This window comes from Gopherus flavomarginatus, chromosome 1, assembly GCF_025201925.1.
Source record: "Gopherus flavomarginatus isolate rGopFla2 chromosome 1, rGopFla2.mat.asm, whole genome shotgun sequence".
Classification (NCBI taxonomy): Eukaryota; Metazoa; Chordata; order Testudines; family Testudinidae; genus Gopherus; species Gopherus flavomarginatus.
In genome coordinates this window covers 217,110,324-217,130,942 of record NC_066617.1, presented here as the reverse complement: position 1 = coordinate 217,130,942, position 20,619 = coordinate 217,110,324, and the positions used below count along the sequence as shown (strand labels likewise).

Genomic DNA, 20,619 nt, shown 5'->3' with positions numbered 1-20,619 from the left:
TGACAGGGGCAAAAGGGTAATATGATAGATAAAGTTGTTTTGATTGAGCCAACATGTACAAGGTGAGAGGCGGCACTTTACTACGTAGAGGGGTTGTACCTTGCTGCGTGGAGGGGTTGCACCTCAATACGTCAGGAGTGATGTGTAACTTGTTTGTACCTGTGTATAAAAATGTATCCCTGGGGCGATGTCTTTGTCCGGCCTAGGGGGCAGTGGAAAGTCCCGCCACTGACTGAGCCGGGTCCATTGCCAAGAGGCACTTTCTTGTAGTATGCCCTGTAGAGTAACAATCTGGAGGGAACTGCAATTGTCTCCGAGGTCGCAATAAACCTGGCCGACGTGCCTTCGTACCTTACTAGACTCTGTGGTCATTGGGGGTTCTTTTCGGGTCTGCTGTGTCAGCTATCTGCGCAGAGCTGGGGCAGCACACAGAGGGAACACATGCACGCAGCCAAGTGATACCAACAGAGAGAGAGCAGAGCACCACACCGGTAGCATCTGACAACAACACCTCTGACAACAATCTCTCTCTATCTCCAAGCTTTTTAATCTTCTGTTTCCAAGTTGTAAGTACAAAGATAGTAAGACCATAGGTTTATATTGTTTTCTTTTGTATTTACATGTGTGTAGTTGCTGGAATGTGTTAAATTGTATTCTTTTTGGATAAGGCTGTTTATTCATTTTTTTCTTTTAAGCAAATGACCCTGTATTTGTCACCTTAATACAGAGACCATTTTTATGTATTTTTTCTTTCTTTTTATATAAAGCTTTCTTTTTAAGACCTGTTGGAGTTTTTCTTTAGTGGGGACTCCAGGGAATTGAGTCTGCAGCTCACCAGGGAATTGGTGGGAGGAAGAAGTCAGGGGGAAAATCTCTTTGTGTTACATTTACTAAGCCTGACTTTGCATACCCTCTGGGGGAGAGGGGGAAGAGAGATTAGCTCTCTCGGTACTTGTGTTTTCCAGGACTGGAAACAGGGAGGGTGGAGTCCCTCTGTTTAGATTCACGGAGCTTGCTTCTGTATATCTTTCCAGGAACCCAGGGAGGGAACACCTGGAGGGGAGGAGGGGGAAGGGAAATGGTTTATTTCCCTTTGTTGTAAGACTCAAGGCATCTGAGTCTTGGGGTCCCCCAGGGAAGGTTTTGGGGAGACCATAGTGAGCTAGGCACTGTATAAATCCCTGGCTGGTGGCAGCATTATCAGGTCTAAGCTGGTAACTAAGCTTGGAGGTTTTCATGCTAACACCCATATTTTGGACGCTAAGGTCCAGATCTGGGAAAAATGTTATGACACAGGGATAATCAGGAATAAATGGGAGACTTAGATATTCCCCCAGACTACTGCCTTTCAATAGAGTAGTGTTACCTTGAGACAGAAGACACAAACTCTTTAATGGATATATCAGACCATTTAATTACATTGATAAGGAACAAACCGATGATGGGAACAAAATGTTATGAGAGACGATCAAAAACATTCCAAAGAAGCCAACTGAAAAAAAAAAAAAAAAAAAAACACCAACAGTTTTATGAACGAAAAAGTGTTACACTGGTCTACAATTTTTGAGAAGTCGTCTGCTTCAGAGATAAAATGTGCTATTTATTATGTATTTTGATGTGCTGAATTGAAATATGACAATTAAAACAACTGATTGGCTACTGTTTCTAAGATATTTAAGTTTTTACATTTTATGTCTATGTATATTGTATAGATAGTAGAGTTTTAATCATAAATTGTAAACCTAGGTCTTTTCATGCGTTTATGGTTGCTTTACATGATAATATTTCACCTGTCCTGTTTATGTAACACTTTAAAAATCAGCAAAAGGGTTATATAAATAAAATTTATTAGGAAACAAAAGGCAAAAAACTATTATGTACATAGTTTAGTCCTATTCAGTGTCTACTCGGCGCTTCTTGGCTTGTCTCTTGTATTCATTAATTGGAGCATCTCTTGTCACTGTCCACCAATAGTCTGCAAGCATTGATGGACTCCACTTGCCCTGATAGCCTGCCAGGAGATTCCACTGCTGTAGTCTGGAGCCCAACAGCTCTGCCTTACTCTTCGGTAGTTCCAAATCCCTGACAAGGTCATTCAGTTCACCTTGTCTTATGAGGTGTGGTTCAGAGGAGGAGGATGGGAGAAAATGTGGGTCCTGTGACATTGATGCTTCAGGACCAGAAGTTTCATCCTCTTCCTCTTCCTCGTCTGACTCAAGTGAGAATGATTCTGGTGCATTCCTTCTCCGTGGGGTACTGGGCGTATAGCTGATGGAATGTTTGGATAATGCACAGTCCACTTTTTCTTCTTTGACACACCTTCCCAACTGGAGGCACCATGCAGAAGTAACAATTGCTGGTCTGATCTGTTGGCTCTCTCCAAATCATTGGCACTGCAAAAGGCATAGATTTCCTTTTCCTGTTCAACCACTGGCGAAGATTTGCTGCACAAGTGTTGCAGCATATGTGTGGGGCCCACCTGTTGTCCTGATCTCCAATTTTGCAGCCAAAAGAAAGGTGATAGGCTTTCTTAACCATAGTGGTTATACTGCGCTTTTGTGATGCAAAAGTCACTTCACCACAAACATAGCAGAAGTTATCTGCACTGTTCACACAAGTACAAGACATCTCTGCTCACTTTGGCTAAACAGAAACGTGTCTCTTTGCAAAATCAAACACTGACAAATAAGAGAGCACCACACTGTATGATTTCTAGAGCTGATATAGGGCAATTTGTTCAGCAGAGTGATGTAAGCTTCATTATGATTGCATCATCCATGACTTCTAGGAATAACATGATGCAATTCAGATCATGTATGATGCAATACCAGCTTCAGATTGCATCATTCATTGTTTTGCCTAAAAAGCAAGTACTGTCCAAACCCAGTCATAGATTTATTCATAGATCCAGTCAAAGATGTATTTTAGTCATTTCTGGTTTAAATTGAGATCCCTTCCCTTTATAACTCACTTATCCTCCACCATTCCCAAGTCAAGGGTCATATATACTGACCCAATATCATATCTTGAAAACTAGAGCCAATCAACAATTTTAAGCATCATTTTCTTTCTCAGTGACCCAGAATTAGTAAAGTTGGACTACATTTATTTCAGAAGCATTTTGGCTGTAGAGCAGTGTTATTTTCCAAAGTATGCCCCAATTTCAAAAAGGATGTAATACTGATCTCTACTTTTTGCTTTTTGCAACAAAGAAACTACTTGGGGGACAGACAAACAGTACAGTGTACCAAAATACCCTTTACAAATATTACAAAGCAGATGTATATTTAAAATAGTATGGTACATCAATTCATAATAATCAGCTTCATTTACAACTTCATAGTGTGTAGTTTAAAATATACGGGCAACTGCTCATTGAAATATTTCAATAACATTTATTAGAATGTATTTTATTTTATAAATAAATCTACTTCAAATTTCAGTGGCAACACACAAAATATGCATGATTTTCATTGACATTTAAACAATAAATACAATGGTTCATTGAATTAAGGGTGTCTGGAATATTCTTTCACATTAATAGCTGTAACTTGCACAGGTGCTCTGATAGTTTTATAAACAGCTTCAAGATGTGCGTGAATGCACTTCTAAAGGGGCTCAGTGTAAAAAGGCATTTTATAATTGCTATTTAAAATAAAATTTAAATGTCCATTTAACTAATGGAGAAAATTAAATTTTAACAATAGTTAATTGCTTTAGCTTTTGATCTATTTTTAATGACCAATATTATTTTAAATTTATCTCATTTTTCTCTAGAGCCATTATAAAATATTTATTATGCATCCTGGAGCTTTAAAAATATTATTATAGTATCTTTTTTTTCCTGTCTAAAAAAGAATTCCTTCCTAGTAGATAAATGAGAAAAATGATGCATTTTAATTAGGGCTGTCGAAATTGATCGAGGGACTTAAAAATATAGTGGTGATTAATTGCAGTTTTGTTTGCACTGTTAAATAACAACAGAATATCTATTTACATTTATTGTAAGTATTTTGGATGTTTTTGTACATTTTCCAGTAGCTTGATTTCAATTATAGCACAGAATACAATGTGTACAGTGCTCGCTTTATATTATTATTTTTATTACAAATATTTGCACTGTAAAAAAAGATAAAAATCTACAAGTTGAAGCATGAAGGGGCATACGAATGCTTAGCATATCTGGCATGTGAAAATCTATAAGAGTGCTATGCAAATGCCTGTTCTCACTTTCGGGTGATGTAAATAAGAAGTGGGTAGCAGTATCTCCTGTTAATGTAAACAAACTTGTTTGTCTTACCAATTGGCTGAAGAAGAAGTAAGACTAAATGGACTTGTAGACTCTAAAATTTTACAGTGTTTTGTTTTTTAGTGCAGTTATGAGAAAAAAATCAACATTTTTAAGTTGCTCTTTCTCTAAGGAGATTGCACTACAGCAGTTCTCAAACTTCATTGCACTACGATCCCCTTCTGACAGCAAAAATTACTACATAACCATAGAAGGAGAGAGCCCATCCAAGTCCTTCTGTCCACTACAAGGGTTGGTAGGGGGAAAAAGCTGAAGTCTGAGCCTTGATGCACCAGCCAGGGAGGCCAAAGCCCGAGGGTTCAGCCCCAGGCAAGGGGCCTGTAACCTGAGCCCTACTGCCCAGGGCTGAAGCCGAAGCCTGAGCCCTGCCATAGGGCCAAAGCCCTTGGACTTCTACCCCAGGTGGTGGGGCTTGGGCTTGGAGCCTGGGCCCCAGCAAGTCTAATGCCAGTCTTGGTGACCCTATTAGAATGGAGTCACAACCCATTTTGGGGTCACAGCCCACAGTTGGAGAACTGCTGCACTACAGTACTTGTATGAGGTAAATTGAAAAATACTATTTCTTTTGTTTATCTTTTTCATAGTGCAAATATTTGTAATAAAAAATAATAATATAAAGTGAATACTGTACACTTTGTATTCTGTGTTGTAACTGAAATCAATATATTTAAAAATGTAGAAAAACATCCCAAAATATTTATAATAAATTTAAATTGGTATTCTATTACTGTTTAACAGTGTGATTAAATTTGCAATTAATCACTTTTTGATTCTAGTTAATTTGCTTTGCATTAATTGCTTGAGTTAACTGCAATTGACAACCCTAATTTTTAATTATCAGAGGAGTAGCCGTGTTAGTCTGGATCTGTAAAAGCAGCAAAGAGTCCTGTGGCATCTTATAGACTAACAGACATTTTGGAGCATGAGCTTTCATGGGTGAATACCGAAGTGGGTATTCACCCACGAAAGCTCATGCTCCAAAACATCTGTTAGTCTATAAGGTGCCACAGGACTCTTTCCTAATTTTAATGTACCATTTGTGAACAGTAATTGTTAAAAATATTTAGAGTTTATTTGAATGTCCTTCTTTATTTATTTCCTTTTAAAGCATCTCTATGTTCTGCTCCTCTGTCACAGAGTTTTTCCTACTTCTAAAAATATCATGTTAAAACACTAATATTCCCTTAAAGAGAATGTTAGGCATATTAAACTGTATTAACTGCATGCGTAAATCATGTTCAAGTTGCTCACTTTGTAGGTAAGGCCCTAAATTACACCAAAGATTAATACAAGCTTGTACAAAATGTCACTCAAACTGTGAGGATTTGGTCTAACACTTTCTCCAAAAAGTGGCAATGACAAATAACTGTAAACACTTTTTAAAATATGTAATTACTGTTGTTGTTAAAGATCATTTATCCTATGCAGATCCATCAAAAAATAAATGTGTTCTATTATTATTATTAAACTTACATGGAACTTTACAAACAGACAGGCTACCTAATTTAAAGGCCTTGATTCAGCTAAGCATTTAAGCTATCTTTCTGACTCCTTACTAATACACCTCTACCCCAATATAACATGACTCGGTATAACACGAATTTGGATATAACGCGGTAAAGCAGTGCTCCAGGGGAGCAGGGCTGCGCACTCCAGCGGATCAAATCAAGTTCTATATAACGCGGTTTCACCCATAACGCGGTAAAATTTTTTGGCTCCCGAGGACAGTGTTATGTTGGGGTAGAGGTGTATAAGAAATTCTATTATGTTTAAAGTGGCTATTCCCATGAATATGGCTTTGCAAGGCATGGGACAAAACACGGGATAGCAGTTCAGGAAGTGGAGAGTATGAACAGGTTATTCATGAAGAGAAAAAATAGGACAGGATTTCTGGAGGAAGTAAATTTGAGGAGAGAACTGAGGAGGGCCTTTGCTGGACCGAAAGTAGGGGGCAGCATGAAGCCAGGAATATGAAAATGGTTAAAGCAAGGAAAAAGGGTTGAGAAGTGTGCTGCAAGCTATTTTAATCCATTTTGTTAGAGTTTGTATCACATATAATGTCTACTACTGTTTATTTGTTCGCCTTTACTTTATTTAAAAAATCAGCTCCTTCGCAATTCCTCTTATGTTGTTCTCCTATGCTGCACAGGTGTCCTATGCAGGTGTATTCATCTATCAGTGTGAAGGGACTAGAATCACATACACTTTCTTGTAAAGTATCAGAGGGGTAGCCGTGTTAGTCTGGATCTGTAAAAGCAGCAAAGAATCCTGTGGCACCTTATAGACTAACAGACGTTTTGGAGCATGAGCTTTCGTGGGTGAATACCCACTTCGTCAGATGTATTTTACTTTCTTGTAAAGTAACACAAAATTTAATTTGAAAGTAGAATCTTGAAAGTCAATGAATTTTAAATAATATTTCTGATGGGCATGTGGTGTACTTAACAGCGCTAATCCTCTCCAATGCATACTTTCATTATGCATGCATACTAAAGTAGGAATTCCCATAGTGGAGTGGACCAATTGTCCATGTAGGCTTGTGTGAAACAGTTGTCAATGCCAGATGCTTCATGTGAAGGAGCATAAACTCCTTATCATATACCTAATCATGCAAGTCTGTACCAAGAGAGAAGATTTATATTTGATCACAACTGGTGGCAAGCGTTAGATCTGAAACTTGAGGATGCACAAACTTTGCAATTTTATCCTATCAAAGAATAACTGCCAAGGCTATTCTCCGTCATATGAATCCCACCTGCTGCAACTCATACACAGTTTGTTAACTGAAAGGTTTTTAAAGCTACAGTTTTAAAAATTATGCAAAAACATTAAAAACATTTATGTATTAAAAGATATGGGAAAGGAGCAGCTATGGTATTTTACACATATATTTCCTTTCAGTTCATCTATCCATTTACCAATAATTTAGATAGACAAAATGTAACTTCACTCTTAAAGTTATTATTATAAACTCTTTCAACATACACATCACTAATCATAAACATGGGTGCGGGAACTAGGGGTGCGGGGGTGTTGCAACACCCCCAGGTTTCACCAGGAGAAGTTGGCCAGTGCTGGTGCTGCCAGAAGCATATACATGCTTTACAGCGGAGGTCCTCAATCTGTGCAGCATGCCCCCCCAGGGGATTGCTGAGGAACGTTTTGGGGGGTGCAGCTGAGGGTTAGGTCAGTCCCTGGCGAGTGGGGAGGAAGCACCACCCAGCTCCACTCCTGGCCCCAGCCTGGCTACTGGCTCCGGCGGCCAGTCCAGGGGCTCTGCTCCTGGCTCTGCCACTGAGTATTGGCTGCACAACCCATGGCCAGAGCTCTGATCCTGGCCTCACATCCGGGGTCCCAGCTGACAGTGGCCCCGCGCCTCAGGCTCTGCTCCTGGCCCCGGCACCCAGGGTCCTGGCTGCAGCTGGCCCTGCACCCAGGACTCCACTCCCACTCCCACACGTGGGGTCTCAGTTTCTGCTGGCCCCACATTCTGGGGCTCTGCTCCCACTCCCAGCTATGGTCTAAGCCAGGCCCCCTTTACTCCTCTCCATGCCCCCTGCCTCTCCCAGAGCCACAGCCCACTCCTGGCCCCAGCTCTGGGGGGGAACAGACAGGGGTAAGGTGGGGGCATGAGATAATTGGGGAACAAGCACTTTCAGCTCCCTCACTGTAAAAAAGTATCCCAGTGCCACTGATCATACAGTTGACATAGCTAAAGATAACACATAAAACACCAAAACATGAGTCCAGGTTTTCGAAAGCGTACAATATCCAGCAGCTCCCATTGTTGAAGAGAGCTTCTAGGTGCTGAGCACTTTTGAAAATTTGGCCCCAGTTGTGGGTGCTGAGAGCTTTTGAAAACCTGACCCTAAAAGCTGCAAGTATGTTTTGAGAGTCAAATTATGTTGTGGGAATGTAAGGCGAAATTTTATAGGAGGAACAAGACAAGAGGATCGCTACTACATACAGCCACCTCCCAAACAGTAGCAGAGTTCATGTACACCTGTAAGGTCTGCAGGAAAGAAGCTTCAGTACTTCACATCTCTGGAGGTGAGATGAAGATAAGCGGTGTTCACAATTTATAAAATGGGCCACTGGGGAAGGTCCATGATTAGGAAAGGAAAGTCCTATACAACTTAATAGAGAATGGTACCTTTTCATAGAGCGTTTAAGACAACTTGTAGAATTCTACAGAATTGTAGCCAATTACTTCACTTTATTTATCATTGCATTATTCAGTGTTATGGTCAACTCATATGTTGTATCATATATAATCAATGTATGCTAAAGAGATTTAAATAGTAGGATTATAGGAGTACAAGATTGGCAAGTGTTTAGGAGTGATGTGTGTGTATTAGTTATACAAGTAAAGCATGGCTGCAATGCAAGGCCTACAGGCTGAGCCCTCAAAGATTTTAACGTAACCATACTAGGCTGTAGTTTTAGAATGCTTGACATGAGAGGGTGACTTAGTAATAACCCTATGAGGATAAAGGGAACTAAGGAACAAGCTATGAAAAAAGGGCAATATTTATGGGACGTGGAAGTACACATAAGGAAAAGAGAGTTGAAACACTCACACATATGCATAAGATGTGCAACATGGTCAGAATAGCAAAGTAAAAGAAGTACCCTGGTTGGGCAAAAGTGGGAAGACCACAAGTGAAACCTGAGCAGGAACCATCCCTCTATCGATGATGATCTGTTAAATATATTCTAGGGTCTGATGGATATCTTGAGGATGTGAGTAAGACTAGACTTTGGTATTGTATGAGTTTTTGTAGGATTTATACATGCATGGGTAATTATAACTTTACTTGTTGTTTCAATAAAACTTGTAGTACAGATAAGACTTTGTATTTGTGGTTGTGTCTGGGGTCATTATCCTTGGTCTTTGTGTGTTCCTGGAGTCTGCAAAACTGAGAAAAGCACCAGAGGTGATATTCACTCTCTTGAGCTTGAAACTGTAGCAACAGGAGCTGAACACAAGGTAGTTTAATTCAAAACTACTACATTCAATTTAAGTAAGAAAAAGGCTACCATATGGATAACTTGCTACTAAATTCTGCAGCTGTTTAAGAGAAATTTATAGAGACCTCTAATTAGTTTAATTCCAATTAAATTGCCCTTCCACAAGCAGAATTCAATATGTATCATAATATATTAAAGATACAATCTGTGAAGATCCTGACTGTATGCGTTTGACTCTTATTACTAGGGCAGCTAGGTGCTATAGTAACGCAAATAATAATAATATGGTACATGTACATCCGTATAACTAGATCGAGATGTAATCTGCTATAGTTCCAGAATGAGTACTTGTTTATATGTTTTATATTAGATATTGATACCAAGGAACAAATTATATTGAAGTATGATGCTGTACTTACTTTCCAAGCTCACATTCTATTTCAGGTAAGGTAGTTGGCAATGGTTTCTCTGAAGTCAGCTTCAGTGCATACCAAAACTCCCCAACCATCTCCGACAGGAATATGATGCTGAAGACAGAGAGATAAACAAGTTCCGTCTGAGATGTCTTTTTTTATAATGTCCAGACTGATAAAAGTACAAATTAGAATTTTCGAAAAAATGTGTTCAACAAAGTGACCCCTTTGTTAACTAGTATAATTTTCCACTAAGAGTCCTATACAGCCTCACAGATATGGTAGCATCTGGATACATTCATCACAAATGAACACTGATCTTTAGAGAGATCCATGGGCAATCAACAGGCTTCATCTTTCTTAACTTTTCAGTTGAAAAATGGCAGTTTTTATATTAAAAGCAGAAAAACTAGAATACATCTCCCACTTGAACTTATAGGAGAAAATTTTCATTTAATTCAAATGTCACGGCAGTTTGCTACTAGATGTTCCGAGACCTGCTACATCATCTAAAAATAAAATAGGGAGACATCATTAGTTCATTTTAAAATGAAAATACTTTTAAAAACTAAGAGATCAAAACTGAAGCATATATAAGAACATGACAGATGGATATGTTTCAATGGCGTATTCATTATTCTGCAATCAAATCTTGTCAGGATTGAAAGTTATTTGTTGCTATGTGAGATACTTAGAGTAGTGCATTTTTGTGGCAGGCATTTTAACACATTCCATTCTTATTACAGAGTTGTTTTTCTATTTCTCATTTTGTGGCCAGGAGAATCACAAATATAAGTTAAATAAAATTACAGTAAACATGTTAAACCATTCCAACATAGCTAAAAATACAACATGCAAACCTGAGCTGCATGAAGTATCAGCTCCTGTTTAATTAAAACAAAGAGACATGAGTTCTGATTTATGCCTTTATAGGAACTATGAGGCAGACTGTTCACTGTGGCCACTTTACACTGCACCCCTAGCATAAACTGGCTTTGAAATCAGCATTAACTGGCCAGGGAAGATTACTCAAGTGTAAAGATGATAGCAGAGCCACCATAAGGGATTTTTCAGCACTCTTCTTCCCAGTTGCTGGCATAAACATGGTAAAGAGGCAGCAGCCTGGCTGCACTTGCCATGCCAATTTCTGACTGCATTTTCAGACTCTCAGAGCTGTTTGTCAGTGATTTAATTTAGGGCAGACCTCAGGTTGCTCTAGCATGACCAGGGAGACCAGCTTTGCACAGAGCTATAACAGGATCAGGGTAGTGCAAAAGTTACAGCACCTTTGCCCATGCCGCCTTGGCCTGCATGCTGCAGATCAGCTGAAACCAAGAACTGCCCTCTAGATTTCTCAAGTTAAAAGCACATATCTTATCTTGTTATCTGAAAATTATGAATTTGAAAAAAAAATACTCCACCAGAATATTCTGACACAGCAAAATAAAGCATATTTTCATTCTCAGCTTTCAGAAATGATCAGTTCTGTATCTTGCCTCTGAAAATTTTACTAGAATGTTAACAGCGGTCATTTCTATAAAACTATAGCCTCTGAAAGCTGTAGTGCAATAATACTTGGCAGCATTCTGTTCTTGGGAAAATCAGTAAGAACACATTGAACAATTGCTTTTGAGACTGCTTATTTTGGTGAACTTCAGCCAACTAATGATTAATTAACAATTCCCTGAAAAAAAACTCTTACAATTCTGCAGTGTTCAGCAGCCTGCCTTTACTAGTTCAGCTGAGAACTATGATCTGTGGCAGCAACTCTGAAGGTCATCAGTCTTATCACTGGTAGTTATCATACTGTACAGACTCTTCTGAGTTTCCAATGTGGTGAAACATCTTTAATTTAAATCTTCTCCGTATTCATTAAGAAGATCATTTCTAATTAATGGAGAATTCTCAAGCTAAACAGATTTTAATGAAGACTGATAAAGGGTTCTTCACCTCTGTTTAGTGAAATAATTTTAGTTTAGTTTCCTTTCTGCAGAAAGATGGCTCCATGTCTCTCCCTTTATGGGAAGTGAGAAGATTAAAAATTCATTTGGAGTCCATATTTTGAGATAGATTTTCTGATATTAAAGTAATATCATAAGAAAATGTACACATGACTCAAGTGATACCCATCAAAGAATTGCTATCTGCCTATCAGCCATCAGAATTATTCAAAGAAAGTGGCAGGTTTGTGTAGAATATATCTAATGTTAAAAAAGTAAAACAGAGAACACAAAATATTTCTAACATTCTAGGGTTAAGGAGTTATTGTAGGGTCTAGTGACAATATTTGTACTGACTATTATAAAGCACAGATAGGTGTTAACACTCTGCATCTTACCTTCCTTCTGAAGTGCCAGTACTAGCTGGGGAATATTTTACTTCATAGGAAAGAGTTTCTTTTGGCTGAAGAACAAGAATTGTTTCTCCACTAAGTGCAGCACCCATTAACACTACATCTAACTGTAGAGTTTCATGTGTAGGATTAGTGATGGGAATTTCAATGCCAATGGTATCCTAGAAACACAAAGTGAAGGAATTATAGGACTTTCACTGTCAAAGAAGCTTGTTAAAGATGAACTAAGGAAGATGCTTCTACATTAACTGAACTGAATGGCACATAGACCATATTTAATTTGATAAATTAACATAGTGTAAATGCACCAAGAGGCAGTAGCAGCCAACCACCCAATCATAAGTCACTTCTTGTTCCATCTAATAATCAGGGGTTATCAAACTCTCCAGCCAACCCTTTCCGCCAATATGCCATGTAGTTTACCAAGTCCTGTCTTACATTATAATGCTAGCCAGCACCCTATCATTGCAGAGAGAGCTAGTGCAGCCCCAAGTGACCTCTCAAGGTCACTTGCAAGGTTTCTGCAAGGCTCCTCTCTCTTCATTTTTAAGTCCCATCATAATGCTTTACATGGTAAAAAACTAACAGTCCAACCCCACCTTGCTATCTCTCTTTTTTAACCCCTATTTTCTTGTCTGTCTTTCAACTGTGAACTCTTTGGGCAAAGAGTATCCCTTCTCAAACGTCCAGAAAGCACACAGCATATCATGGGAAATACCAAAACTAAATAATACATAATGGTACCAAAATCAAGATGGAGACAAACTGTGGCCTGGATAGATACACATTTACACCCCTGTATTGGATACCTACAACATGACTAGAAGTCTGGGAGAGGAAGCAGATTCCACAGAACTGTTATGTTTCCCTCTTGGGCTGCTTCTGAAGCTCTGAAACAATGCATTTCATCTTCTTTCAGGGGTCATGGCTAAGCCACAAATGAGCATATAGTAAGTTTGGCCCTATGTACTTTATACACAAGCTTTATTCCACATCAAAGATGAAATATTTCATCTGGGTAGGGGTGGAGTATTTTATTCAAAAAGGCCCACTCTTTGCTGGTTCTTACATGTATTGCACAGACTTTCTCCAAACCATGTCCCTTTTTCTAGTACTGCACTTGCTCATACAAAACATGTTAATATGCGTTTCCATTTTCTGTCGTTCTCCAATCAAAGGCTGTCAATGTGCAGCACATTCTCTTTTTTGTACATAAGACAATGTGATTCTTAGAACAGAATCTGGCCCACAGCTTGAAGTACAAAAAGTGGAATCCTACCTTAATATGAAATAAGACAAAAACAGAACAAAATATCTGAGAAAATGAAAAGATAGTAAAATTTTAGCATGAAATATTTTACATCCCACTCTCAGCTGCTTATCCCTACATTGCACTTGCCTATAATTTAACACATTCCTTTACATTTACAGAAAATGGCTGCTGGAGTTGAACACACATACAATGAATTTAACGTTCTACAGATGGTAGGATTACACCAACAGTTCAAATCATTCAAGTGCCTTGCATCAGGAAGATGCAATCTAAATTTGCAATAAAATACTTTAAAGCTCAGATTAACGGTTTTTAGTGGTTTAAACAAATTTCTAAATGTATTTGCTATTTTATCGTTAAGGGCTTCAAAACAAAGCACTATAAAGCCCCGTGTATGTTTCTGTTTAAGAAATATCTTTATAGCAAAAGGGAAATACTTGAATGCCTGTCTAAAAAGAAACTGTCAATTTTTTTTAAATAATTGTATTCAAAATAATTTATAGTATTTCCTTAGAAACTTGCAATAGAAACCTGTTCCCTACCAAACACCTCTCCTTTGTGTGCATGGACGATTCACACACTCACAGGTTTGTTATTACAGGGATAGTCATGAGAGCAGTTCCACTGGCATCTTTAGTATGTATGTATATTACAAATTTCTAGAGTCATTCTTGAAATGCATTACTTTTGCACCTAGCCTTTTATGTGGAGGCATAGTACCAGGAAGAACTACAAAATTTCCATCTACACATTGAAACAGGTGTTTCTCAAACAACAGGCCCAGGGCAAAACCTACCAGAAGAGAAACAAACGAGCTAAATCAGCAGCAATTCCCAGCCAGATTTAGAATACTTTAGTTAGACTTACAGGTGGTTGTTCAATTTGTTTTTACGTTTTGAGGGAATATTTTTTATCAGTGACCTAGAAGAAAACATAAAATCATCACTGATGATGTTTGCAGATGATGCAAAAATTGGAGGCATGGAAAATAATGAAAAGGACAGGTCACAGATTCAGAGTGATCTAGATCACTTGGGAAACTGGGTTCAAGCAAACAATATGCTTCTGAATATATTAAAATGTAAATATGTACATCTAGGAACAAAGACTGTAGTCCATACTTCAGAATGGGGGACTATCTTGTAAAGCAGTGACTCTAAAATAATTTGGGGGTCATAGTGGATAATCAGCTGAATGTGAGTTCCCAGTGTGATGCTGTGGGCCAAATAGGCTAAACAGGGGAATCTTGAGAAGGAGTAGAGAGGTTAATTTATCTCTGTATTTGGCAGTCATGTGACTTCTGCTGGAATACTGTGTCCACTTCTACCGCCCACAATTCAAGAATGATGTTGATATATTGGAGAAGGTTCAGAGAACAGTCACAAGAATGAATAGAGAATTGGGAAACATGCCTTCTAGTGACAGACTCAAAGAGCTAACTCTAGTCAGCTTAGCAAAGAGAAGGGTAAGGGAAAACTCAATTGCAGTCTGTAAGTATCTACATAGGGAACAAATATTAAATAACGGGCTCTTCAATCTAGCAGACAAAGGTATAACACAATCTAAAGGCTGGAAGTTGAAGCTAGACTAACTCATACTGGCAATAAGGTGTACATTTTTAACAGCAAAGTTAATTAGCCATTGGAACAATTTACCAATAGACATGTTGGATTCTTCTTCACTGACAATTTTAAAATCAAGATCGGGTATTTTTTCTAAAAGATCTGCTCTAGGAATTATTTTGGGGAAGTTCTATGGCCTTTCTTACACAGGAGGTCAGGCAAGATGATCACAATGGTTCCTTCTGGCCTTGGAATCTATTAATATGAATTATGAGAAAGTGAATGGCTGTCACTTTGCTCATTGTGACTACTCCCAAGACAAGTTAGCTTTAGGCAACCACTTCGCCAAAAATCAAATGACAATGTGCATACTTAGCGGCTCCTCCCATACATGCAAAGGCCTCTTGTTTCTACTTTGTTATAAACTCCTACTTCTCTTCCGGGTAGCTATGGGTGAACTGAAAATGTTCCTTTACCTTTGCAAATGATCTTCCAATTCTAATAAAATTCAATCTCATCTTCATTTTTATTAACATATTGATGAAATACTTACATGGATATTAATCTCAGGTGGTACACCACCCAACATTGAGGTACTCAAAACAGTGGAGCTTAAACATTAATTAATCTGGTTGAGTGTGATCTTGTAGCTAACTCAGATTCCACAACTCTGTAGCTCCATAAATAAAACTTAAAATCATTATGCTAGGATGCCTCTCTGCAACTATCACAGATTAGAAGAACCACTATACAGTAATTATTACTAGCATTGATATGTACAGATATACAGTCAGAAATCATCTTGGACTAAAACTAAAATTGTGCGATTTTTTAATTCATAACTCACCACAAATTACACCTCAAAACTGCTGCATTCATTTGACTTTAATATTAGGGATGGGCAAAGAGGTTTAGATAAAGAACTTCCTCTTCCAAATTCTGGAATCAACTAAACTCAAATGTTTTGTGAATTTCAAAATTCAAATTTCCATTTTTGCCCACTGATGCAGTTCTAGGATTTAGGAAGTATAAAATGCAAAAGCAGTTCCTGAGATCTTTGAAGCCTAAGTGGAAGCAGAAAAAGTGAGAAATGTCAAGAAACAGATTCTGCTCTTAAATTTTTTCAACCTATTTCTACAAGCCCAAGAACACTGAAAAGTTTAGATAAGATTTAAAAAAAAATGTTTCCTGATAGCTTTGGTTGGGACAACAGCTAAGTGTTTTTGAGGTTTGCTTCTCACTTCTTCAAGTTTCATATACAGAAAAATAAACTGCATTATCAACTTTAGGTTTCAGCCATAGTATACTAGAGATTCACAGAAACAAGCTTAACAAACTTGTCCTGTGTGTTCATCTGCCAAAAAAAGTCTCTAAAATAATTTTGTCAAGAATATCCATGCAATTCACAGATTCAGAAGTAATAAATAATAAATTAATACTAAAACTATTATCAATGCCTTTCATTCTGAAAGATCTCTGATTAGAGATAGGAGCAATCTGGGGGTGCAGACCCAGAGGCAGGATATTTCTAGTTCTGCTGTCTCCCATCTTCCCTCTCCCTGTTGGGGTTGATGCCTGAATGGTGTGTAGAAGCGAGAAAAATGGATGCTGAAGCACCAGAGGAAGATTATGTGGATTTATTGATGGGAACTTGGGAAGGATTGCCTATTAGCTACTGATCTCCTTTTGTGTTCTCTTTTTCAGGACACAACTCAGGAGTGTGGGAGAAGCTGTGGAAGGAGTGCATAAACTGCCATGGCAACCTCCCAGTAAATTAGGTTTGTTGGTCAGTCCATGTATCTATTAATGAATCTATGCTTTGTTGTTTGTGTTTTAGAGGTAAATCTTAGAGGGAATTTTTTTTTCTTTCCTAAGTTTAAAAAGTTTTAAAAAAATGGTTTTCCCCCATTGGATTCCTCTGCCTTTTGGGGACTCAATCAGGGCTGAGATAAGTTAGGAACTATGTTAGTCGTACCCAGGGATGGGTGGGTTTGGGGTCTAGGAAGAGACGAGACGAGCTGAGTAGTGCTTTGTCTCTTCTCTGACCTGCCTGCAGCTAGCTTGTCAAATACCAGTCTTGAAAAACTGCCACTGAAGAGTGTGCAAAAGCATTGCAGGGTTGCTCTGATAAGGCTAAATGCACCTGTGCAGCAGGGACTATAAATCTACTTTCTATCAACAATGACAGTAACATAGTGGTGAATGACACTTGCTTCAAGCAACAGCAATCCCAACTCTGGTATGAATGCATACGCATAGTTGGTAGTAATAGTTAGCAGTAATTGTGTGGACATACTCACTGCATGTTACAGAGATGCAATGACTATTTCAGTGTCAAAATTCTTGGGTATAAATAAGGCTCTGCAGCCAGGTAAGAGAAGAGATTTGGATGGAGAAACCTGGGGGAACCAACAGAGATTCTATAGCTCTAATCTTATTTTGTGCTTTGTAAGCACGTCCTTTTCCCTGCTCATTTTCAAACATTCCCCACACTGTGCAGAATCCAAACTCACCCCCAAACACAGACATTACTAATATCAGGGGTCAGCTCAAATCTTCTCCTCAGGCTTGACTGCTTCTAGGGATCCTATTTCCGGCTTGCTCATGCCCATGCCCAAGATCCTTCCTCTCTATAGAGCTGCTCCCATCTCTTGTATATCGGGCTAGGTTAATAAACCCTCTGACCACTTAACTTTTTCCCCGTAAAATAAATAACTGTTAATGGAGTGTTTCAGTTGACAACTGTCAGCCCTTTAGATGCACCTCACACAAAATCCTAAAATTCTGCTTGCTGACTGACCCTTAACTATCATCTACATAAATCATAGAACATGTGCAAGGCAAAACAACATTCCTAACCTGGCTGAGATTCCCTTACACCTCAACCTTTGCAACAGACTACATCAAAGGGAAGCAAAAGAACAAAATGCTAAGGTTACTACTTCTGAAAAAGAATATCGCCAAGCAAATTGTCTGGAAAACAGAAACTATGGTTAAAACTAGTGAATGTTATTTTGGAAGGACACTAGTTAAAAACATGATTTATTTGGTAAAAACAAAGGAGCTTTCATGTTAATGTGTTTAGAAGTACTATAAACATTAATAGTTAAGAACTGCAACCATTTTTTTCTGACAATCTGAGACAGTTAAATTAAATTTAGTGAAAGAACAATTTACTGATTGTATATTGTTAAAATACCATGAATATAGATAATAATTATGTACTACATATACTAACCCCGTGGAAAATAAAATACATAAATGCTTTGTCTGCTTAGGATTAAGGATACTTGCAAATAGTTATATTGATGCTTAATAATCAGATATTTTATTTCGATAATTCAATACTTTATCATTTTGCTTAAAATAAGAAACATATTTTCTGAAACAGTCCCTCATAATCTGCAATTTACCAACAAATATTTGAGGGGTACAGCTGTCCTGGTTAAATGGATTGTGCTAATTCACACACCACAAATCTCTTATTAAGTAGCTTGTAACACCTATAGTAAGACTGGTATTTACTCAACTGCTGCTCATATTGAAAACCAATTGTACCACCTGCAGGTGAGTGTTACACAACCACCTCTAAGGGTGACAATAATTTGGTCTCTATGTCCATTCAAACTTTGGCCTCTCTGCAAAGTCTGCCTACAAGGATTCCAGTTGCGATATGTACACCTGCTCACCAGGAACTGAAGTGAAACAAAAAACTAATTTCAGAAAGGCTGAAGACCAGCCATCAGACAGTAATACCCTTTGGTCACTCTTGTCCTGGACAATGATGATTCCTTAAGTGCCAACCATGTGTTCATTCTATAATAGTGCATTGAGACAGTCCTTGCACTGATTCAAATGGGCAGCCTAGTGCAGAAACACACTAAATCCCATTTTCAGTCACCTGAGTTACCCAGCCCCAGTTATTGCATACTTCTTAAAGAAAATTTCAAATCACATTTTAAAATAATTTCCTTCCTTACTTAAAATCATCTTACAAACCACAAAATGATGCTTGTTTTCAACTCAGATCTGTAATTTGCTAGTTTTAGATCATGTTTCATATGCTTTTAATTCAGATGCAGATTGAGAGGGCATGTTTTAATCATTATGGCGACACTTAATAAAAAAACACTGCTTCAGGAAGCCACATACACTCTCCCCCATATAGGCAGCATGTGCAAGGAAAGCAGCTGCTCCACTCCGTATGGTAAAGACTGGAGGGTAAAGGTATTTTAATTTTATTCTCATGTCGTTAAATGGTATTTTGGGATTGGACAGCCCTGTAATATCATTTTGGGAGACATGGGGGTGTACCCATCCCATTTGGCAAGGTAGGTGCCCCCTTCTGTAATGGCTTCACTGGGGAAAAGATATGTCCTCTCTTGAAATATTGTTTTGAGAAGTTGGACCTCCACCCCCAAAGAGTATTTTGGTAGATGGAGCCTCTCCTCAGCAACAGCATTAATAATAATCAAAACAGCTTTCTTTCTCTTCTTCCCCAGCCGCACCCCACAAGAGAGGTGTCTCTTGGCTCCCCCACTTTCCCTACCCAAAGCCTCACAGTAGGAGATGCTTTAGGCCTGAAGATCCCATTGTTCATGCCTTCCCCAGGAGGAGCTCTCCTTTTGTTTCTGGGAAACCATGCAGATGGCATCAGCCAAGACTTCAATACTACGCTCCATGTGCATGTTCTCAGGCTGTCACCTACTCTGCTCACTCCAACATTGCTAAAAATAGCAGTGTAGATGCAACAGCATGGACTGTACATACTCTTCTGGGGACCCTGGTGTCATAAACAGATAGCTAAGGGTTAATGTCTCTTTCACCTGAAGCACCTGACCAGAGGACCAATCAGGAAACCGGATTTTTTCAACTCTGGGTGGAGGGAAGTTTGTGTCTAAGGTCTTTGTTTTCTGTCTGCCTGCTTTCTCTGAGCTTTGGAGAAGTAGTTTCTGCTTTTCTAATCTTCTGTTTCTAAGTGTAAGGACAAAGAGATCAGATAGTAAGTTATATGGTTTCTTTTCTTTGGTATTTGCATGAATATAAGTGCTGGAGTGCTTTGATTTGTATTCTTTTTGAATAAGGCTGTTTATTCATATTTCTTTTAAGCAATCGACCCTGTATTTTGTCACCTTAATACAGAGAGACCATTTGTATGTATTTTTTCTTTCTTTTTATATAAAGCTTTCTTTTTAAGACCTGTTGGAGTTTTTCTTTACTTCAGGGAAATTGAGTCTGTACTCACCAGGGAATTGGTGGGAGGAAGAAATCAGGGGGAGATCTGTGTGTGTTGGATTTGCTAGCCTGATTTTGCATTCCCTCTGGGTGAAGAGGAAAGTGCTTTTGTTTCCAGGACTGGGAACGGAGAGGGGGAGTCACTCTGTTTGGATTCACAGAGCTTGTGTCTGTGTATCTCTCCAGGAGCACCTGGAGTGGGGGAAGGGAAAAAGGATTATTTCCCTTTGTTGTGAGACTCAAGGGATTTGGGTCTTGGGGTCCCCAGGGAAGGTTTTTCAGGGGGACCAGAGTGCCCCAAAACACTCTAATTTTTTGGGTGGTGGCAGCAAGTACCAGGTCCAAGCTGGTAACTAAGCTTGGAGGTTTTCATGCTAACCCCCATATTTTGGACGCTAAGGTCCAAATCTGGGACTAAGGTTATGATATGGTGTGCAGCGGTTACGGGATAGACAAAATCCAGAAGCCAGTAGGAATATTATATTTTTCTTTTCTCTGTTAAG

General features: G+C 38.6%; 1 protein-coding gene across 1 annotated transcript in view; it reads right to left on the bottom strand.

The window, feature by feature from the left end:
• CFAP47 (cilia and flagella associated protein 47) overlaps positions 1-20,619 on the bottom strand; it is a 680,893-nt gene that overhangs the window by 173,518 nt on the left and 486,756 nt on the right. Inside the window, exons 52-53 of the mRNA XM_050936444.1 lie at positions 12,032-12,207; positions 9,700-9,807 (exon numbers count right to left, since the gene is read on the bottom strand). Of these exons, the coding sequence (XP_050792401.1) occupies positions 9,700-9,807; positions 12,032-12,207 (284 nt within the window). The remainder of the gene's footprint in view (positions 1-9,699; positions 9,808-12,031; positions 12,208-20,619) is intronic.